The sequence below is a fragment of the Anser anser genome (genome assembly GCF_964211835.1).
Source record: "Anser anser genome assembly, contig: HAP1_SCAFFOLD_665, whole genome shotgun sequence".
In the NCBI taxonomy this organism is placed as follows: domain Eukaryota; kingdom Metazoa; phylum Chordata; class Aves; order Anseriformes; family Anatidae; genus Anser; species Anser anser.
The window spans coordinates 1-22,804 of record NW_028153504.1 but is presented as its reverse complement, the minus strand read 5'-3'; the positions used below and the strand labels follow the sequence as shown (position 1 = coordinate 22,804).

The following is a 22,804-nucleotide window of genomic DNA, read 5'->3' as shown; positions in this document are numbered from 1 at the left end:
CCAAAGCTGTGCTGGGGGTGCGCGCGGTGCCGCAGCTGCGGGGCCCCCCCCGGGCGGGGGGAGGAGCCCGAGTGGGACCCCGAGGACGGGCTGTGCCCCCCCTGCGCCCGGCTGCGGCAGAGCGGTGAGGGGGGGGCACCTATGGGTGCTGGGGGGGGGGCACCTATGGGTGCGAGGGGGGGATGGGGGATGGGGGGGGAATTGGGGGATGGGGGGTGGGGGGGGGTAATGGGGCAGTGGTGCTGGGGGGGCTATGGGTGCTGGGGGGGGCCTATGGGTGCTGGGGGGGGCTATGGGTGCTGGGGGGGGCTATGGGTGCTGGGGAGGGATTGGGTGCTGGAGGGGGTCTGTGGGTGCTGTGGGGGGCCTATGGGTGCTGGGGGCGGCTATGGGTGCTGGGGGGGTCTGTGGGTGCTGAGGGGGGGCTATGGGTGCTGGGGAGGGGCTATGGGTGCTGGGGGGGGTCTGTGGGTGCTGGGGGGGGCCTATGGGTGCTGGGGCACTTAATGGGCTCTGGGGGCGTCACCGGGTGCTGACGTCCGCAGGTTTTGGGCCCGGTGGGGTGGGGGGGGGAGGGATGTGAGCGCGCCCCCTCCCCCCCTGCTGAGCACCCTTGGGTGCCCCCCCCCCCGCAGGCAGCTTCTGCCCGCTGTGCGCCCGCTGCTACGAGGAGGGGGGCGCCGAGCGCCTCCTGCGCTGCCAGTGCTGCCAGCGCCGCGTCCACGCCGGCTGCGAGCGCCTGGCCGGTGAGTGGGCACCCATGGGTGGGCGGGGGGCACCCGGGGGTGGGCATGGGGCACCCTGGGCTTTTATTGGGCACCCCTGGGTGGGTTTGGGGCACCCTGCGGTTCTATGGGGCACCCATAGGTGGGCACGGGGCACCCTGGGGGCACCCATGGGTGGGTTTGGGGCACCCTGCGGTTCAATGGGGGACCCATAGGTGGTGATGGGGCTCCTTGGGGGCACCCATAGGTGGGCACGGGGCACCCTGGGGGCACCCATAGGTGGGTGTGGGACACTCTGGGGTTCAATGGGGCACCCATGGGTGGGCTTGGGGCACCTTGGGGGCACCCATGGGTGGATGTGGGCACCTTGAGCTTTTATTGGGCACCCATAGATGGGCGTGGGGCAGCCTGGGGGCACCCATGGGTGGGCGTAGGGCACCCTGCGGTTCTATGGGGCACCCCTGGGTGGGGATGGGACACTTTGGGGGCACCCATGGGTGGGTGTGGGGCACCCTGGGGTTCAATGGGGCACCCATAGGTGGTGATGGGGCTCCTTGGGGGCACCCATGGGTGGGGATGGGGCTCCTTGGGGGCACCCCTAGGTGGGTGTTGGGCACCCTGGGGTTCAATGGGTACCCATAGGTGGGCATGGGGCACCCATGGGTGGGCGTGGGGCACCCTGGGGGCGCCCATGGGTGGGGATGGGGCACCCTGGGGTTCAGTGGGGCACCCATGGGTGGGCATGGGGCTCCTTGGGGGCACCCATGGGTGGGTGTGGGGTACCCTGGGTTTTTATTGGGCACCCATAGGTGGGTGTGGGGCACCCATGGGTGGGCGTGGGGCACCCTGGGGGCACCCATAGGTGGGTGTGGGGCACCCTGGGCTCATTGGGGCACGCATGGGTGGTGATGGGGCTCCTTGGGGGCACCTCTAGGTGGGTGTTGGGCACCCTGGGGTTCAATGGGTACCCATAGGTGGGCGTGGGGCACCCATAGGTGGGCGTGGGCCACCCTGGGGTTCAACGGGGCACCCATGGGTGGGTGCAGGGCACCCTAGGGGGCACCCATGGGTGGGCGTGGGGCACCCCGGGGACACCCCTGCCTGGGCGCGGGGTGCCCTGGCGACCCCTTCCCGCCCCCCCCCGTGCCGTGCGCGTGTCCCCCCCCAGCGGGTGCACCCCGGGGCGCTCCCGGAGCACCCAAGGGTGCCCCCCCACCCCTCCCCTAACCCCCCCGTCCCCCCCCCCCCCGCAGAGGAGGGCTGGGAGCTGCTGGCGCGGGCGGCGCCGGGCGAGGGCTACACGTGCGGGGGGTGCCCCGGGGGGGGCGCCTGGCGGGCGGCGCTGCTGCGGGCGCTGCGCGGGGCCCTGGGCGCCGTGCTGGGGGCGCTGCTCCGCGGCCCCCCCCGCGCCCGGGCTGCTGCGGTGCGCCCAGGTAACGGGGGGGGGGTCGGGGGGGTTAGGGGGGGGTTATGGGGGGGTTATGGGGTCGGGGGGGGTTTGGGGTCGGGGGGTTTAGGGGGGGGTTATGGGGTCGGGGGGGGTTAGGGGGGGATATGGGGTGGGGGGGTTATGGGGGGGGTATGGGGTTGGGGGTGGGGGGGGTTATGGGGTTGGGGGGGGTTTGGGGTCGGGGGGGGGTTGGGGGGGTTATGGGGTTGGGGGGTTATGGGGTTTGGGGGGCCTATGGGGGGCTTATGGGGTCGGGGGGGTTAATGGGGTTGGGGGGCGGTTGGGGGGGTTATGGGGTTTGGAGGGTTATGGGGGATTTATGGGGTCGGGGGGGTTATGGGGTTTGGGGGGCTGGGGGGGGTATTTGGGTGGGGGGGGTAATGGGGGTTATGGGGGGGGTTGGGGGGGTTATGGGGTTTGGGGGGCTTTGGGGGTTGGGGGGGTTATGGGGTTGGGGGGGGTTATGGGGGGGCAATGGGGGGTTGGGGGGGTTATGGGGTTTGGGGAGGTTTGGGGGTTGGGGGGGTTATGGGGTTGGGGGGGGTTATGGGGTCGGGGGGGTTATGGGGGGGCAATGGGGGGTTGGGGGGGCAATGGGGTCGGGGGGCGTTAATGTGGTTTGGGGGGCATTATGGGGTTGGGGATTTGGGGTTTGGGGGGGTTTAGGGGGTTTGGGGGGGTTTGGGGCAGTGGGGGGGTTATGGGGGGGTTATGGGGGGTGTTGGAGGGGTTGGGGGGGTTATGGGGGTTCGGGGGCTTTGGGGGGCTTATGGGGGATTTGGGGCAGTGGGGGGGTTATGGGGTTGGGGGGGGATTTGGGGGGGTTGGGAGGTTTCGGGGGATTGGGGGGGTTATGGGGTTGGGGGGGTGGGGGGGTTATGGGGTTAGGGGGGGTAATGGGGGTTATGGGGGGTTAATGGGGTGTGGGATTTTGGGGGGATTTATGGGGATTCGGGGGCCTTGGGGGGCTCTCGGGGGGGGTGTTTGGGGTCTGGGGGGGGCATTTGGGGGCTCTTCGGGGGTCTCAGGGTGGGACCCAATCGGGGGGGGCCCGGGGGGGCCCTTTTGGGGTGCTGACCCCTGCCCCCCCCCCCAGTGCCCCCCCGGGGGGGCCAAGCTGCACCCGGGCCCCTGCGACCTCGGCGCCGTCAAGGCCCTGCTGGAGGGGGGGCACTACAGCTCCGTGGTGAGGGGGGGGCACCCATGGGTGGGGGGGGGCACCTATGGGTGGGGGGCACCCGGTGGGGGGGCACCTGGGGGGGTGTGGGGAGGGGGGAAGGGGATTGGGGGCAGCCATGGGGGGGTTATTGGGGGGGGGGTGTTGGGGGGGGCCACCCATGGGTGGGGGGACACCCATGGGTGCTGGGGGGCGGTTGGCGGTCCCATGGGTGGGGGGCGGGCTATATTGGGGGGGGCATATTAGGGGGGCACTATGGGGGGGAGGGCATTTTGGGGGGTTCCCATAAGGGGGGGGTCCCACATGGGGGGGTCCCACATGGGTGGGGGGTCCCAAGGGTGCTGGGGGGCACCCATGGGTGGGCTTCGGGTTCCAACGTGGGGGTGGGGGTCCCCAAATCCCTCCCCCCCCCTCAAATTTTGGGGGTCTTGGGGGGGGATTTAGGGGTCCGGGGGGGGCATTTTGGGGGGTTATGGGTGCCGGGGGGGGGTTATGGGTGCCCTGGGGGGGGGGGGGCACCCATGGGTGCTGGGGCGGGGGTCCCATGGGTGCCCTTGCAGCAGGGCTTCAGCGAGGACGTGGTGGGGGTGCTGCTGCGGGGGGGGGCCGGGGGGGGCCCCGCGGCCGACGGTGCCCGGGAGCTCTTCATCCAGGTAAGGGGGGGGGGCGGGGGAGGGGGGCACCCTTGGGTGGGGGGGCACCTTTGGGTGGGTGGGGGGTACCCATGGGGGGCGGGAGGGGCGTAAGGGGGGTAGGGGTGCATGGGGGGGGCACCCAATTGGGGGGGGGACCCATTTTGGGGGGGGACGACCCATTTTTTGGGGTGGGCACCCAATTTTAGGGGGGGCCACCCAATTTTGGGGGGGCACCCATGGGTGGGGGGGGCACCCATTTTGGGGGGGGCACCCATTTGGGCTGGGCACCCGCTATTTAAGGGGGGGGGTAACCCACAGGGAGGTGGGGAGGGGTCTCATGGGGATGGGGTGGGGGCACCCATGGGGGGGGTGACAGCAGCACCCATGGGTGCCCCCCCCCCCCCAGCTGATGCTCGACGCCTTCCCCTGGTTCGACGTCCGCGACCCCAAGCGCTGGCGGCCCCCCGGGGCCGGGGGGGTCCCAAAGTCAGTGGGGGGGGGGGATTTGGGGTCCGTGGGGGGCATTTGGGGTCCGGGGGGGGCATTTGGGGTCTTGGGGGGGTATTTGGGGTCTTGGGGGGGTATTTGGGGTCCTGGGGGAAATCTGGGGGGGCCCTGGGGGGTATTTGGGGTGCGGGGGGGTATTTGGGGGGGGTCTGGGGGAGTATTTGGGGTCCGGGGGGGTATTTAGGGTCGGGGGGGTATTTGGGGGGGGTCCTGGGGGGTATTTGGGGTCTTGGGGGGGGAATTGGGGGGGTCCTGGGGGGGATTTGGGGTCCTGGGGGGCAATTGGGGGAGGGGGTTGGGGGGGGTATTTGGGGTCAGGGGGGCATTTGGGGTGTCCTGGGGGGGGGTATTTGGGGTTGGGGGGGACATCTGGGGGGGTCCTGGAGGGTATTGGGGGGGGGGGCAGGGGTATTTGGGGTCGGGGGGGGTATTTGGGGGGGGGTCTGGGGGGGGCATTTGGGGTCCTGGGGGGGACGTTTAGGGGATCGGGGGGGGGCATTTAGGATCCGGGGAGGGCTATTTGGGGCTGGGGGCTGGAGCGGGGGGGGGGGTGTAAGTTTGGGGGGGGGTCACCAACTTGCCCCCCCCCCCCCATATTTGCCCCCCCCCAGCGGGCTCCTGCCCCACGCGGTGCTGCCCCCCTCGGCCGACCACACGTACGCGCAGTGGCGCCAGGACCCCCCCGGCCCCCCCGGTGAGATTGGGGGGGGGGGGGCATTATTTTAATGGGGGGGGGGCCTGTTAAACAGGGGGGGGGGGCCGTTAAATGGGGGGGGGTCCCGTTAAATGGGGGGGGGGTCCCCATTAAATGGGGGGTGGGTCCCGTTAAATGGGGGCGGGGGTCCCTTTTTTATTTTGGGGGGGTCCCTTTTTTATTTTGGGGGGGTCCCTTTTTTATTTTGGGGGGGTCCCTTTTTTATTTTGGGGGGGTCCCTTTTTTATTTTTTGGGGGGTCCCTTTTAAATGGGGGGGGCCTAATTTTATTTGGGGGGGCCCCTTTTTAATGGGGGGGCCCTTTTTTATTTTGGGGGGGGGTCTCTTTTAAATGGGGGGGTCTCTTTTTGGGGATGGTCCCTCTTTTACTTTGGGGGGGGTCCCTTTATGGCTTTGGGGGGGTCCCTTTTTTATCTTTGGGGGGGTCCCTTTTAAATGGGGGGGGTCTAATTTTATTTGGGGGGGCCCCTTTTTAATGGGGGGGCCCTTTTTTATTTTGGGGGGGTCCCTTTATGGCTTGGGGGGGGTCCCTTTTTAATGGGGGACCCCTTTTAGGGCGGGGGGCACCCAATTTTGAGTTTTTTTCCCCCCTTTTTTTTGGGGGGGGGTTGGATTTTTTGGGGGGGGGGGTCGGTCTCGGGGTGCCCCCCCCCTCAGCGCTCCCTGTCCCCCCCCCACCCAGGGGGGGCGGAGGCGGCGGTGCCGAAGGAGGCGGGGGGGGGCGCGGAGGACAAGCGGCAGTGCGCCCTGTGCCTGCAGTGCGGGGACGCCCCCTCCGAGGTGAGGGCGCCCGGCGGGGCCACCCTTGGGTGCTGCGGGGCGGGGGTGGGGGGGGGCGCGGGGGTCACCTGGGGGCCCTCGGGGGGCGGCTTCGGGTCTGGGGCCCTTGGGTGCCGCCGGGGTGCTTGGGTGTCGCCTGGGTGCCCTTGGGTGTCACCTTCGTGTCTGGGGCCCTTGGGTGTCGCTGGGGTCCCTTGGGTGCCCCTTGGGTCTTTGGGTGTCACCTGGGTGCCCTTGGGTGCTGCTGGGGTCCCTTGGGTGCCCCTTGAGTCTTTGGGTGTCACCTGGGGGCCCTTGGGTGCCACTGGGGTCCCTTGGGTGCCCCTTGGGTCCTCGAGTGTCACTTGGGTCCCCTTGGGTGTCACTTTCTTGTCTGGGGTCCCTTGGGTGCCCCTTGGGTCCCTTGGGTGCCATTTGGGTCCTTTGGGTGCCGTTTGGGTTCCCTTGGGTGCCACCTTCATTCCTGGGTCCTTTGGGTGCCACCTGAGTGTCGCCTGGGTGCCCTCAGGGGTCAGCTTTGGGTCTGGGACCTTTGGGTGCTCCTTGGGTCCTTCGGTGTCCCTTGGGTCCCATTGGGTGTCACCTTCAGGTCTCGGGCCCTTGGGAGCCGTTGGGGTCCCTTGGGTGCCCATTGGGTTCTTGGGTGTCCCTTGGGTCCCATTGGTTGTCACCTTCATGGCCGGGTCCCTTGGGTGCCACCTGGGTCCCTTGAGTGCCCCTTGGGTCCCGTGGGTGCCACTTGGGTCCCTTGGATGCCACTTAGGTCCCATTGGGTGCCACCTTCGTGCCTGGGGTCCCTTGGGTGCCGCTTGGGTTCCCTTCGGTGCCATTTGGGTGTCACTTCCTTTCTTGGGTCCCTTGGGTGCCACTTGGGTCCCTTGGGTGCCTCTTGAGTTTTTGGGTGCCATTTGTGTCCCATTGGGTGGCACCTTCACCTTGGGTGCCATTTGGGTGTCACTTCCCTTCTTGGGTCCCTTGGGTGCCCCTTGAGTTTTTGGGTGCCATTTGTGTCCCATTGGGTGACACCTTTATGCCTGGGGTCCCTTGGGTGCCACTTGGGTCCCTTGGGTGCCACTGGGATCCTTGGGTGCCATTTGGGTCCCTTGGGTGCCACCTTCATTCCTGGGTCCTTTGGGTGCCACCTGGGTTCTTGGGTGTCCCTTGGGTCCCTTCGGGTGTCACTTCCTTTCTTGGGTCCCTCGGGTGCTGCTTGGGTCCCATGGGTGCCCCTTGGGTACTCGGGTGCCACCTGGGTCCCTTTGGGTGCCACCTGGGTCCCTTGGGTGCCACTAGAGTCCCTTTGGGTGCCACCTTCATTCCTGGGTCCCATGGGTGCCCCTTGGGTCCCATGGGTGCTCCTTGGTCCCTTGGGTGCCACTTGGGTCCCTTGGGTGCCACTTGGGTCCCTTGGGTGCCCCCCGTTCCCTCCCCCCCCCCCCTGCAATCCCCCCGCTACCCCCACTCGGGCGACCACCCCCGGACCGGGTGCAGGTGCGGGTGGGCGGGGGCACCCCCCCCACCCTGACCCCCACCCATGGGTGCCGCAGGAGGCCGGGCGCCTGCTGTACATCGGGCAGAACGAGTGGACCCACGTCAACTGCGCCGTGTGGTCGGCCGAGGTGTTCGAGGAGAGCGACGGCTCCCTGCGCAACGTCCACGCCGCCGTCGCCCGCGGCCGCCAGATGGTCAGCACCCATGGGTGCTGGGGGGGGGGGAGGGGGGGGGGAGGGAATGGGGGGGGAGCTGGGGGAGGGGGGAGTGGAGGGAGGGGGTGATGGGGAGGTGTGGGGGTGGGGGGGGAGCTGGGGGTGGTGGGGGCTGTTAGGGGTGCTGGGGGCACCTGCAGGTGTTGGGGGGCACCTATGGATGCTGGGGGTGGTGGGGGCACCTATGGATGTTGGGGGGCACCTATGGGTGCTGGGGGTGGTGGGGGGCACCTATGGGTGGTGGGGGGCACCTATGGGTGCTGGGGGCTATTATGGGTGCTGGGGTGGTGGGGGGCACCTATGGGTGCTGGGGGCTATTATGGGTGCTGGGGGTGGTGGGGGGCATCTATGGGTGCTAGGGGCTGTTATGGGTGCTGGGGGTACCTATGGGTGCTGGGGGCTGTTATGGGTGCTGGGTGGCACCTAGGGGTGCTGGGGACACCTGGGGATGCTGAGAGCTATCTACGGGTGCTGGGGGCACCTATGGGTGCTGAGGTCTATCTCTGGGTGTCACCTATGGGCGCTGGGGTCTATTTTGGGTGCTGAGACCACTTGTGGGTGCTGGGGGCTACCACTGGGTGCCACCTATGGGTGCTGAGCTGCACAAGTAGCTGCTGGTACCTGCATGCAGATTCAGGGCACAGAGGCACCCATGGGTGCCCCTCAGCCACCCATGGGCGCCCCTCACCCATACGCAACCCCCTTGCCCTGTGCACCATGTGGGGGCACCCAGCACCATTTGGGGGCACCCAGCACCATTTGGGGGTTCAGTTTTGGGCGCCCCCATTGGGCCACCACCCCACAGCACCCGTGGGTGCCCCTCACCCGCCCATGGGCGCACCCCTCACCCATACGCAACCCCATTGCCCTGTGCACCGTTTTGGGGGCAACCGGCACCATTTTGGGGCACCCAGCACCCTTTCGGGCCACCCAGCACCATTTAGGGGCACCCTTTCAGCTCTACCTTCAGTCACCCCCCCACCAGCACCCATGGGTGCCCCTCACCACCTATGGGTGCCCCTCACCCCCTATGGGTGCCCCCCACCCCCACGTGCACCCCTTCCCCCCCCCCCCCCCATCTCCCCTCCCTTCCCCCCAAACCCCGGCGCACCCCTGGGCGGCAATCCCCGTCCCCCAAGGACCAGCGGGGGAGCACCCACGGGTGCCGCCGCGGTGCTGACGGGTGCCCCCAGCGCTGCGAGCACTGCCGGCGCCCCGGGGCCACCGTCGGGTGCTGCCTGGCCGCCTGCCTGGCCAACTACCACTTCATGTGCGCCCGCCAGCGCCGCGCCGCCTTCCAGCGCGACAAGAAGGTCTTCTGCCAGCGGCACACGGCGCTGCTCGACGGCACGGTCAGCACCCATGGGTGCTGGGGGGTGGGGGGGCGTGAAGGGGGTCTGGAGGTGGCTTTTGGGGTGCCGAGGGGGGCCCTGGGGTGTAATTGGGGCTCTGTGTGGGGGCGCAGGGTGCAGCGAGAGGTTGGGGTGGAGTAGGGTGATGAGCACCCATGGGTGCTGATAGGGGGTCAGGGTGCTGGGGTGGCTCAGGAGGGTGTCAGGGTGCTGGGAGGCGGGTTTTGGGGTGCTGGGGTGGGGTTTGGGGTGTAATGGGGGCTTTGTAGGGGGTTAAAGGTGCAGGGAGGGGCTGGGGTGCAATAGGGGGTGGTTGGGTGATGGGCACCCATGGGTGCTGATGGGGGTCAGGGTGCTGGGGGTGCTCAGAAGGGGGTCAGGGTGCTGGCAGGCGGGTTTTGGGGTGCTGGGGTGGGGTTTGGGGTGTAATTGGGGCTCTGTGTGGGGGTTCAGGGTGATGGGAGGGTTGGGGTGGAGGAGGGTGATGAGCACCCATGGGTGCTGATGGGGGGTCAGGGTGCTGGAGGTGCTCAGGAGGGTGTCAGGGTGCTGGGAGATGGGTTTTGGGGTGCTGGGGGGGGTATGGGATGTAATTGGGGCTCTATGTGGGGGTTCAGGGTGCAGGGAGGGGTTAGGGTAGAGGAGGGTGATGAGCACCCATGGGTGCTGATGGGGGTCAGGGTGCTGGAGGTGCTCAGGAGGGTGTCAGGGTGCTGGGAGGCGGGTTTTGTGGTGCTGGGGTGGGGTTTGGGGTGTAATGGGGTCACTTTATAGGGTTTTCAGGGTGCGGGGAGGGTTCGGGGTGCGTCGGGGTACCCACGGAGCACCCATGGGTGCTGTGGGCGCAGGAGCTGGTGCAGGGCGGGGACTTCGCGGTGCTGCGGCGCGTCTACGTCGACTTTGCGGGGATCAGCTTCAAGCGCAAGTTCCTGGGGGGGCTGGAGCCCGAGGCCGTCAACATGATGATCGGTGAGCACCCATGGGTGCTGGGGGGAGGGGGGGGGCACCCATGGGTGCTGCGGGGGGTGTCCTGGGGGGCAGGGGGGGAAGTCAAAGGGGGTTATGGGGGCGGATGGGGGGGTTTAGGGGCGCCCGTGGGGTGCTTTGGGGGGCTTTTTGGGGTTTCTGGGTGCTGGGGGGCACCCATGGGTGCTGGGGGGGAAGGGGGGCACCCGTGGGTGCTGCATGGGGTGTCCTGAGGGGAAGGGGGCAGCCAAAGGTGGGTTATGGGGTGGATGGGGGGGTTTAGGGGTGCCCGTGGGGTGGTTTGGGGGTCCCTGTGGGGGTGTCTGGGTGCTGGGGGGCACCCATGGGTGCTGGGGGGGCACCCATGGGTGCTGCATGGGGTGTCCCGAGGGGAAGGGGGCAGCCAAAGGGGTGTTATAGGGTGGATGGGGGGGTTTAGGGGTGCCCGTGGGGTGCTTTGGGGGGCTCTATGGAGGTGTCTGGGTGTTGGGAGGCACCCATGGGTGCTTTTGGGGTCCTCCATAGGGTGTTTTGGGGTGCTTTTGGGGTCCTCGTAGAAGTTTTGGGGTCTCCGTGGGGTTTTGGGGGTGCTCCGGGTGTCCCTATGGGGGTTTTGGGGTGCTGGGGGGCACCCATGGGTGCTTTTGGGGTCCCTATGGGGGTTTTGGGGTGCTGGGGGTCCCCACGGGGTGTTTTGGGGTGGGGGCGGCGCCGGCAGCACCCATGGGTGCTGCGGGTGCTGATCGGGGGGGGGGCGCAGGCTCCATCCGCATCGACAGCCTGGGGGCGCTGACGGAGCTGTCGGAGTGCGACGGGCGCCTCTTCCCAGTGGGCTACCAGTGAGCACTGGGACGGACTGGGAGGGACTGGGAGGGACTGGGAGGGGGCGGGGGGGGCTGGGGGGCACTGCGAGGGGACTGGGAGGGGGCTGGGGGGTACTGGGAGGGACTGGGGGGTACTGGGAGGGGCTGGGAGGGGACTGGGAGGGGGCTGGGGGGTACTGGGAGGGCACTGGGGGGTACTGGGAGGGCACTGGGAGGGGACTGGGAGGCATTGGTCCATACTGGGGGTTACTGTTCTGTACTGGGACACCCATAGGTGCTGGCAGCTTTACCGGTGGTTGCAGTGGGGGATACTGGGCGGCACTGGGGTGTACTGGGAGGGTCCTGGGGGGGGTTCCTAGTTCATACTGGGGGGTCGTAGTTCATACTGGGAGGGCTCAGAGGAGGTCCTGGCTCCTCCTGCGAGGCTCCCAGTTGGTACTGGGTGCACTGGTTCATACTGGGAGGGCCTGGTAAGGTTCCTAGCACATACTGGAAGGGCCCTGGAGCATACTGGGAGGCACTGGTCCATACTGGGGGGGCTCAGAGGAGGTCCTGGCTCCTCCAGGGGGCCTCCCAGTTGGTACTGGGCACACTGGTTCATACTGGGAGGGCTCAGAGTAGGTCCTGGTGTATACTGGGGGGCTCCCAGTCCATACTGGGAGCACTGTTTCATACTGGGAGAGCCTGGTAAGGTTCCTAGTTCATACTGAGGTGCTCCCAGTCCATACTGGGAGCACTGGTTCATACTGGAAGGGCTCTAATGAGGTCCTAGCGCATACTGGGGGCCTTACAGTCAGTACTGGGAGCACTGGTTCATACTGGGAAGGCCCATTAGGGTTCTTAGCACCTCCCAGGGATCTCCTAGTCCATACTGGTGGGCACTGGTGCATACTGGGAGGGCTCAGAGGAGGTCCTGGTGCCTCCCAGGGGTCTCCCAGTTGGAACTGGGCACACTGGTTCATACTGGGAGGGCCCAGTAGGGTTCCTAGCACCTCTTGAGGGCCTCCCAGTGGGTACTGGGAGCACTGGTTCATACTGGGAGGGCCCATTAGGGTACGTAATGCCTCCTGGGGGCCTCCCAGTGGGTACTGGGAGCACTGGTTCATACTGGGAGGGCCCATTAGGGTACGTAATGCTTCCTGGGGGCCTCCCAGTGGGTACTGGGCGCACTGGTTCATACTGGGAGGGCCCATTAGGGTACGTAATGCTTCCTGGGGGCCTCCCAGTGGGTACTGGGCGCACTGGTTCATACTGGGAGGGCCCATTAGGGTACCTAGCTCCTCCCAGGGGCCTCCCAGTCCATACTGGGAGCACTGGTTCATACTGGGAGGGCACTAATGAGGCCTTAGTCCATACTGGGAGGCACTGGTTCGTACTGGGAGGGCTCAGAGGAGGTCCTGGCTCCTCCTGGGGCCCTCGCAGCCGGTACCGGGCGCACTGGTTCATACTGGGAGGGCCTGTTAGGGTACCTAGCGCCTCCCGGGGGCCTCCCAGTCCATACTGGGAGCACTGGTTCATACTGGGAGGTCTCTAATGAGGTCCTAGCGCATACTGGGAGCCTTACAGTCAGTATTGGGAGCACTGGTTCATACTGGGGGGGCCCATTAGGGTTCTTAGCACTTTCCAGGGGTCTCCCAGTCCATACTGGTGGGCAGTGGTTCATACTGGGAGGGCTCAGAGGAGGTCCTGGTGCCTCCCGGGGGTCTCCCAGTCCATACTGGGCACACTGGTTCATACTGGGAGGGCACTAATGAGGTCCTAGTTCATACTGGGGGGCTCCCAGTCCATACTGGGAGCACTGGTTCATACTGGGAGGGCACTAATGAGGCCTTAGTCCGTACTGGGAGGCACTGGTTCATACTGGGAGGGCCCGTTAGGGTACGTAATGCCTCCTAGGGGCCTCCCAGTCCTTACTGGGCGCACTGGTTCATACTGGGAGGGCCCATTAGGGTACCTAGTGCCTCCCGGGGGCCTCCCAGTCCATACTGGGCGCACTGGTTCATACTGGGAGGGCAGTAATGAGGTCCTAGTTCATACTGGAGGGCTCCCAGTCCGTACTGGGAGGCACTGGTCCGTACTGGGGGGGCTCAGAGGAGGCCCTGGCTCGTCCCGGGGCCGTCCCAGCGGGTGCACTGGGCGCACTGGTTCCTACTGGGCGGCAGGTGCTGGCGGCTGTACTGGAGCACGCGGGACGCGCGGCGCCGCTGCTGGTATCGCTGCCGCATCCTGGAGCACCACCCCCGCCCCCCCGGGGGGGGCCCCGCGCCCGGCGGCCCCGAGGAGAACAGGACCATCGCCCACGGGACCCCCGGTGAGGGGACCCCCCACCCATGGGAACCCCCCAAATCTATGGGACCCCACCCATGGGACCCCCCACCCATGGGACCCCCCACCCATGGGACCCCCACCCTTGGGACACCCCAAACCTATGGGACCCCCACCCATGGGACCCCCCACCCATGGGACACCCCCCACCCCCCCGTGGGACCCTACCTATGGGACCCCCACCCACAGGACCCCCCCACCCATGGGACCCCCCACCCATGGGACCCCATCTATGGGACACCCCCACCCACGGGAAACCCCCCAAATCTATGGGACCCCACCCATGGGACTCCCCCACCCTTGGGACACCCCAAACCTATGGGAGACCCCCACCCACGGGACCCCCCCCATGGGACCCCTACACCCTTGGGACACCACAAACCTATGGGACCCCCACCCATGGGACCCCCCACCAATCGGACCCCATCTATGGGACACCCCCACCCACGGGAAACCCCCAAAATCTATGGGACCCCACCCATGGGACCCCCCACCCTTGGGACACCCCCCACCCCCCCGTGGGACCCTACCTCTGGGAGACCCCCACCCATGGGACCCCACCCATGGGACTCCCTCACCCTTGGGACACCCCAAACCTATGGGACACCCCCCCCCCCCACCCATGGGACCCCCCACCCATGGGACACCCGCCACCCTCCCGTGGGACCCTACCTATAGGAGACCCCCACCCATGGGACCCCCACCCATGGGACACCCCACCCATGGGACACCCCCACCCACGGGAAACCCCCCAAGTCTATGGGACCCCACCCATGGGACCCCCACCCATGGGAAACCCCCCAAGTCTATGGGACCCCACCCATGGGACCCCCCACCCATGGGACCCCCCAACCCTTTGGACACCCCAAACCTATGGGACCCCCACCCATGGGACTCCCCACTCATGGGACCCCATCTATGGGACACCCCCACCCACGGGAAACCCCCAAAATCTATGGGACCCCACCCATGGGACCCCCCACCCTTGGGACACCCCAAACCTATGAGACACCCCCCCCCCCCCACCCATGGGACCCCCCACCCATGGGACACCCCCACCCACGGGACCCCCACTCATGGGACCCCCCACCCATGGGACACCCCCACCCACGGGAAACCCCCCAAATCTATGGGACCCCACCCATGGGACCCCCCACCCATGGGACACCCCCCACCCCCCCGTGGGACCCTACCTATGGGAGACCCCCGCACCCACGGGACCCCCACCCATGGGACCCCATCTATGGGACACCCCCACCCACGGGAAACCCCCCAAACCTATGGGACCCCCCCACCCATGAGACCCCTACCCATGGGACACCCCCACCCGTGGGAGCCCCCCACCCACAGGAGACCCCCACCCACGGGACACACCCCCGCCATGGGACCCCACCCCTGGGACACCCCCATCCATGGGACCCCCCACCCATGGGACCCCCCCCCACAGGACCCCACCCATGGGACCCCTCCACACTGCTGTGAGCCCCCACCCGTAGGACCCCCACCCATGGGACCCCCCCCAACCCATGAGACCCCCTCCCCTAAATCCTGGGACCCCCCCCACCCATGGGACCCCCACCCATCACCCCCCCACCCATCACCGCTCACCCATGGGACCCCCACCCATCACCCCCCTACCCATTCCCCCCCCACCCATGGGACCCCCACCCATCACCCCCCACCCATGCCCCCCCCCCCCAACCCTCAAACAAAGGGCTTGGGGGGGGGGGGGTCAAAACAGACTTGGGTGGGGGGGGGCACCCTTGGGTCCCTTTCCATGGCGGGGGGGGGTGTTAGGACGGGGCAGGACACCCTTGGGTGCCCCCTGACCCCCCTCCCGTTATCCCCTCCCCCCAGGCGGCAGCAGCGGGGCCCCCCCCAGCCCCGGCGGCGGGACCCCCCCCGAGGCCCCCCGGGGCCCCCCCAGCGCCCGCCCGCGGGCCCCCGGCTTCTCGCCCACCCGGCGGCCCCCCCCCGGCAGCTCCTCGCGGCCCCTCCCCTCCCCCGGTGAGTTTGGGGACGTTTGGGGACGTTTGGGGACGGGGGGGGCACACGGGGGGGCTTTGGGGACCCTTTGGGGTCAAGGGGGGGGGCTTTGGGGTCCCTTGGGGGCATGGGGCACCCTTTGGGGACGCGGAGGCCATTTGGGGTCACGGAGAGGGGGGACGGGGACACCCCCTCGTCCCCCGGCGTCCCCGTAACCTGTCCCCCCCCCTCCTGTCCCCCCCCCTCCAGGCAGCGCCCCCCCGGTGCCCCACCACATCCTGACCGTGGGGGACCCCGAGTTCCCCCCGCCCCGCCGGGCGCGCCGGGCGCTGTCCCCCGCCGGCGTCACCCGCGGCCACCGGTGGCCCCCGGGGGCCACCCGCCCGCCGCCACCGTCACCCGTGGGGACGAGGTCGGCCACCAAGGCGGCGTCACCCAACGGGACGGCGTCGCCCAACGGGATGTCACCCAACGGGACGTCACCCAACGGGACATCACCCAACGGGACGTCACCCAACGGGCCACCGTCACCCAACTGGACGTCGCCCAATGGGCCGGCGTCACCCAACGGGCCACTGTCACCTGACTGGATGTCACCCAACGGGCCACCGTCACCCAACGGGCCAGCGTCACCCGACTGGCCCATGTCACCTCGTGGGCCATCGTCACCCAACGGGCCATCGTCACCCAACTGGACGTCACCCAACGGGCCAATGTCACCCAACGGGCCAACGTCACCCAGCAAGCCATTGTCACCCAGCGGGCCAAGGTCAACCAATGGGGTGCTGTCACTCAGCGGGCCACCATCAACCAACGGGCCATCGTCACCCAGCGGGCCACCAACGGTCTTCGGACAAGCGTCACCCATGGGATCAAGGTCACCCCTGAGGCCAGCGTCACCCATGGGATCAATGTCACCCATAAGGCCAACGTCACCCATGGGATCAACGTCACCCCTGAGGCCAACGTCACCCCTGAGGCCAACATCACCCCTGAGGACAATGTCACCCGCGGGACCAGCGTCACCCACGGGACCAGCGTCCCCCATGAGGCCAACGTCACCCGTGGGACCGCGCCCCCCCCGACGCCGCCGTCCCCTCTGGAGCCGCTGTCCCCGCCGGGTGGCCCGGACCTGGCGCTGGACGAGCTGGACGTCACCGAGCTGGCCCTGGCCGCCGGGCTCCTCGTCCCCCCGGGCCCGGTGACGGGGGACAGCAGCGAGGACGAGGAGGGGGCGCGGGGCGGCCCCCGGGGGCGCTACTACCGCTTCGCCCGCACCGTGGTGACGCGGGAGCCGCCCCCGCCGTCGCCGTGTCCCCTCCCGCTGCCCCACATCGACCAGCTGGACGGGGTGGACGACGGGGACAAGGGGGCGCGGGGACGGCGGACGGGGCGCCCCCGGTGCCGCCCCCCCCGCCCCCGCCGCCGGTGCCACCGCCCGCCGCCGAGGACCTGCCCTCGGACATCGTCGACTTCGTCCTGAAGAACATGGCGAGGGACGGCGCCAAGGCCAGCGCCACGCGGCCCGCGGGGGCGGGCGTCAACGGCGACAGCGGCGGTGGCACCCAGTGGGTGACGGAAGAGCCCGCCCGGCGCCCTGCCGGGGGGTGGGGGGCACGGGACGGCCACCCCGGGGTGCCCCGCGGCGGGGACGCGGACGCGGGTGACGGAGGTGGCGCCTACGGGGAGGTCACCGGTGACGCGGCACCCGCGGGGGTGGCACCCATGGGCGCATCGTCGATGGCCACCGCCTCCTCGGAGATGCCACCAACGGCCACGCCACCCGTGAAGACGCCACCCGCAGAGACCCCACCCACGAAGGCGTCACCCACGAAGGCGTCACCCCTGGAGACCCCACCCACGAAGACGTCGCCCACCACAACGGCACCCACGGCCACACCGCCACCCACGGGCGCCACCACGCCGACGCCGCCCGCCACGGCGCCACCTTCTGCGCCAGCACCCACGGCCGCGTCACCCGCCTCAGCGCCACCCGGCACAGCGCCGCCCTGGGCGAGGCCGCCTGGGGGGCACCCTGGGGACCCGCCGGGGCGCCCAACACCCAAGGGGGGGCACCCAGCACCCAAGGGGGGCACCCAAGCGCCCCGGGGAGACGCGGGGTCCGGGTGCCAAGAGGCCCAAGCTGGAGGCCACCGACGATGAAGAAGGGGACACCAAGGACGCGCTGGCCACCGGGTGAGTCACGGCCAACGGCACCCAAGGGTGTCCCCCAGCACTCAGGGTGCCCACCGTGGTGGGACCATCCCAGTACTCCAGTAGGGCCCATAGGTTCCCCATGCTGGGACTGTCCCAGTTGGGCCCATAGGTGTCCCCCATGATGGGGCCGTCCCAGTACACCCAGTTGGTTCCAGTTGGGCCCATGGGTGCCTACCATGCTGGGTCCATCCCAGTTGGGCCCATGGGTGCCCACCATGATGAGACCATCCCAATACTCCCAGTGGGACCCATGGGTGCCCACCATGCTGGGACCTTCCCAGTTGGGCCCATGGGTGCCCACCGTACTGGGACCATCCCAGTACTCCCAGTTGGGCCAGTGGGTGCCCACCATAGTGGGACCATCCAGTTGGACCCATGGGTGCCCACCATGATGGGATGGGACCATCCCAGTTGGGCCCATGGGTGCTCCCAGCCCTCCTTGGCATTGGAGGAGGTGGCCGCGGGAGCCGGGAGCACCCATGGGTGACGCTGCACCCGCAGGCTGGGCCAGGTCCCCGTACCACCACTGCCACCGCTCCGGGACCTGCTGGACGTCAAGGAGGAGCCCGAGGACCTCAGCGACACCGGGAGCTACGGGTGAGCGCCCAGCACCCATCCATGGGTGCCCAGCACCCATCTTGAGCACCCTCCACCTGTCCTTGGGTGTCCAGCACCCATCCTTGAGCACCCTCCACCTGTCTTTGGGTGCCCAGCACCCATCCTGAGCACCCAGCACCCATCTATAGGCACCCAGCACCCATCCACAGGCACCCAGCACCCATCCTGAGCACCCAGCACCTATCCAGGGGCACCCAACACCCATCCACAGGCACCCAGCACCCATCCTGAGCACCCAGCACCCATCCATGGGTGTCCAGCACCCATCCGTGAGCACCCTCCACCTGTCTTTGGGTGCCCAGCACCCATCCTGAGCACCCAGCACCCTTCATTGGGCACCCCAGCACCCATCCAGGGGCACCCAGCACCCATCCTGAGCACCCAGCACCCATCCAAGGGTACCCAACACCCATCCTGAGCACCCAGCACCCATCTATAGGCACCCAGCACCCATCCAGGGGCACCCAGCACCCATCCTGAGCACCCATCACCTATCCAGGGGCACCCAACACCCATCCACAGGCACCCAGCACCCATCCTGAGCACCCAGCACCCATCTATAGGCACCCAACACCCATCCTGAGCACCCAGCACCCATCTGTAGGCACCCAGCACCCATCCATGGGCACCCAGTACCCATCCTGAGCACCCAGCACCCCTCGTTGGGCACCCAGCACCCCAGGGTGCCGCGCCCCCCCTGACCCCTGTCCCCTCAGGTCCCCTCCGGGCCCGTCGCCCTCCCCTGGCTGCAGCCCCCCCCGGAGTGACGGCGCCTTGGAGCCCCCCTGGGCCGCCTGCGCAGGTAGGGGCACCCATGGGTGCCACTGGGGTGGGGTGGGAGACACCCCTGTGGGCCACCAGCTTCAGGTGGGGGCACCCATGGGTGCCACTGGGGTGGGGTGGGGGACACCCCTCTGGGACACCAGCTTCAGGTGGGGGCACCCATGGGTGCCATTGGCTTGAGGTAGGGGACACCCTTGGGTGCTACCAGCTGGTGTAGGGGGCACCCATGGGTGCCACTGGCTTTATGTAGGGGGCACCAATGGTTGCTACCAGCTTGTGGTAGGAGACACCCATGGGTGCCATGGGCTTGATGTAGGGGTACCCATGGGTACCACTGACTTTATATAGGGGGCACCCATGGTTGCTACCAGCTTGAGGTAGGGGACACCCTTGGGTGCTACCAGCTGGTGTAGGGGGCACCCATGGGTGCCACTGGCTTTATGTAGGGGGCACCAATGGTTGCTACCAGCTTGTGGTAGGAGACACCCATGGGTGCCATGGGCTTGATGTAGGGGTACCCATGGGTGCCACTGACTTTATAGAGGGGGCACCCATGGGTGCTATCAGCTTGAGGTAGGGGACACCCATGGGTGCCACCATCTCGGTGTAGGGGCACCCATGGGTGCTACCAGCTTGAGGTAGGGGACACCCATGGGTGCCACCATCTTGGTGTAGGGGCACCCATGGGTGCTACCAGCTCGACGTAGGAGACACCCATGGGTGGCTCTGGCTTTATGTAGGGGGTACCCATGGGTGCTAGCAGCTGGTGTGGGGCCACCCATGGGTGCCACTGCCTTTATGTAGGGGCCACCCATGGGTGCCCCCCCCCACACACAACGGGAGGGCATCGGGGCCACCCCTGGGCGCCCCCAGCTTGGCGTAGGGCCCACCCCTGGGCGCCCCCAGCCCGGGATCGGATCAGGGCCACCCATGGGTGCCCCCCCGCCCCCCCCCCAGGTGGCAGCTCGGAGGACGAGGCCCCCCCCGAGCCCCCCCCCGGGCCGGCCGAGCCCCCCCCCCCCGGGCGCCCCCACCTGCGCTTCGAGATCAGCAGCGAGGACGGGCTGAGCGTCAGCGCCGACACCATCGACGGTGGGGGGGGGCACAGGGACGGGGGGGGACACGGGGACGGGGGGACACGGGGACACGGGGGGGGCCTTGGGGACATGGGGGGGCCTCGGGGACATGGGGGGGGGGCTCGGGGACATGGGGGGGACGGGGGGGGACATGGGGGGGTGGGGGGGGTGGGGGGCACGGGGGGGGCACGGGGTGGTTGGGGACATTGGGGGGGGCAAGGGGGGGCATTGGGGACATTGGGGGACGTTGGGGATATGGGGGGGGGCCATGGGGACATTGGGGGGATGTTGGGGACGGGGGGGGCCATGGGGGGCTCTGGGGGGGGGGGACATCGGGCTCTCGGGGGGGGGGGGGTGACGCGGGGCACCCATGGGTGCTGCCCCCCCCCCCCCCAGGCGCCTGGCGCGCCGTCATCGAGAAGGTGCAGGAGGCGCGCGCCCACGCCCGGCTCAAGCAGCTCTCCTTCGCCGGTCAGCGGGCACCCATGGGTGCTGGGGGGGGCGGGGCGGGGGGGGGCAATGGGTGCTGGGGGGGGGTGGGGGGGGCTGGGGGGGTGGGTGCCGGGGGGGCGGGGGGGTAATGGGGGGGTAATGGGGGTTGGGGGGGGGTGCTGGGGGGGTAATGGGTGCTGGGGGCACCCGTGGGTGCTGCGGGGGGGCGCTATGGGGGCTGGGGGGGGGCTAACACCCCCCCCAAAAAAAATCAGACCCCCCCCCAATTGCCCCCCCCCCAATCCACCCCCACCTTCCTCTCCATATGTACCCCAACCCCCCCGCCAAATAAAATCCCCCCCCCAATAAATTTGCCCCCCCCAAATAAAATCCCCCTCTGAAATCGCCCCCCGAAACGAAATGCCCCCCCCAAATATAAATGCCCCCCCCGACATATAAATGCCCCCCCCGAAATATAAATGCCCCCCCCAAATATAAATGCCCCCCCCGACATATAAATGCCCCCCCCGAAATATAAATGCCCCCCCCAATATAAATGCCCCCCCCAAATATAAATGCCCCCCAAATATAAATTGTCCCCCAAATCACCCCCCAAACCCCCCCCCAAAATCAAATCCCCTTCAAAACCAGCCCCCCCTTCCCCCCCAAACCTCCCCGTGCCCCCCCAAAAAAAGCCCCTCCCCAATAAAATCCCCCCCCCAAAAAAATTGCCCCCCCCCCAAAGAAAATGCCCCCCAAAATCCCCCCTCCCTCAAAATCCCCCCATAAAACCACCCTGGTTCCGCCCCAAATCCCCCAACCCCCCCCCAAAATCCCTCAATAGCCCCCCCAAAATAAAATGCCCCCCCCCCCCCAATAATTCTCCCCCCCCCCCCCAAAAAAAAACGCCCCCCCTCCAGGGATGAGCAGGATGCTGGGCATGCACCACGACGCCGTGCTGTTCCTGGATTTCCTCCCCCCAAAAAAAGCCCCCCCCCCCAAATCCAACCCCCCCAAAGTGCCCCCCCCAATAAAATCGACCCCCCCTCAAAATAAAATGACCCCCCCAAATCAAAAAGACCCCCCCCAAAATAAAACGCCCCCCCCAATAAACCTCCCCCCCCCCAAGGGATGAGCGGGTGCTGGGCATGCACCGTGCCACCGATGGCGTGTTCCTGGTTTTCCTCCCCCAAAAAAAGCCCCCCCCCAAAAAAACACCCCCCCAAAATGACCCCCCCGGCCCCCCCCAAAAAAAATAAATGCCCCCCCCAATAAAATCACCCCCCCAAAATCAAATCCCCCCACGAAACCAGCGCCCCCTTCCCCCCCAAATCCCAAATACCCCCCCAATAAAATTGCCCCCCCAAATAAAATCGACCCCCCCCAAAATAAAATTGACCCCCCCAAAATAAAATGACCCCCCCAAATAATAAATGACCCCCCCCAAAATAAAATGTACCCCCCAAAATGACCTCCCAAAATCAAATCCCCCCACGAAACCAGCGCCCCATTGCCCCCCAAATCCCAAATACCCCCCCAATAAAATTGCCCCCCCTAAAAATAATTGACCCCCCCCAAAATAAAATGACCCCCCCAGAATAAAATCACCCCCCCAAATAATAAATGACCCCCATAATAAAATGACCCCCTAAAATGACCCCAAAATCAAATCCCCCCACGAAACCAGCGCCCCCTTCCCCCCCAAATCCCGAATACCCCCCCCAATAAAATCGCCCCCCCCCCCAAAAAAAATTTGCCCCCCCCCCCCCCAAAATAACTGCCCCCCCCCAGGGATGAGCGGCCTGCGCCTGCTGGGCATGCACCACGACGCCGTGCTGTTCCTGGTGGAGCAGCTGCCGGGGGCGGGCGCCTGCCCCTCGTACCGCTTCCGCTACCACCCCCGGGGGCAGCCCCTGCCCGCCCCCCCCCGCAACCCCTCCGGCTGCGCCCGCGCCGAGCTCTACGTGAGGTGGGTGCTGCTTCGGGGGGGGGGGCACCCTTGGGTGCTGCGGGGGGGGGGGGGTCAAAGGGGGCTGGGGGGGGTCTAAAGGGGGAGTGGGGGGGTTAAGGGAGAGTGTGGGGTGCTGGGGGGGGCCTTAAAGGGGGCTGTGGGGGGGGTTGGGGTGGTCTAGGGGCACCCATGGGTGCTAGGGGGGTTAAAGGGGGGCTGGGGGGGGTCTAAAGGGGGAGTGGGGAGGGGTTAAGGGGGGCTGGAGGGGGTCCTGGGGGGGCTCAAAGGGGGCTGGGGGTTTCTGGGGGGGGGTTAAAGGAGGCTGGGGGGGGGGTTGGGGTGGTCTAGGGGCACCCATGGGTGCTGGGGGGGGTTAAAGGGGGACGTGGGGGGGAGTGGGGGGGGTGGGAGGGGGTCAAAGGGGAGGTGGGGGGGTCCTGGGGGGGCTCAAAGGGGGGCTCAAAGGGGGGTTGGGGGTGGCCACGGGGCACCCATGGGTGCTGGGGGGGTACCCGGGGGTGCTGGAGGGCAAGTAGGGGGGTTCAAAGGGGGCTGCGGGGGCTCTGGGGGGCTGAAAGGG

At 68.0% G+C, this 22,804-nt stretch overlaps 1 protein-coding gene across 1 annotated transcript; it reads left to right on the top strand.

Moving 5' to 3' along the window:
* Positions 1-635: 635 nt before the first annotated feature.
* LOC310892052 (histone-lysine N-methyltransferase 2B-like) lies at positions 636-22,242 on the top strand (the record flags this gene model as incomplete). The annotated part of the gene is given in 21 exon segments (XM_083854235.1): positions 636-746; positions 1,979-2,148; positions 3,272-3,361; positions 3,913-4,005; positions 4,394-4,473; positions 5,106-5,188; positions 5,891-5,988; positions 7,536-7,673; positions 8,888-9,046; positions 9,895-10,015; positions 10,773-10,851; positions 12,999-13,147; positions 15,019-15,168; positions 15,397-16,316; positions 16,319-16,623; positions 16,939-17,343; positions 17,866-17,961; positions 18,699-18,784; positions 19,723-19,857; positions 20,238-20,312; positions 22,065-22,242. Coding segments are annotated over 21 exon segments (3,721 nt in total), but the record flags the coding sequence as incomplete, so codon positions are not given.
* Between the last annotated feature and the right edge of the window lie 562 nt (positions 22,243-22,804).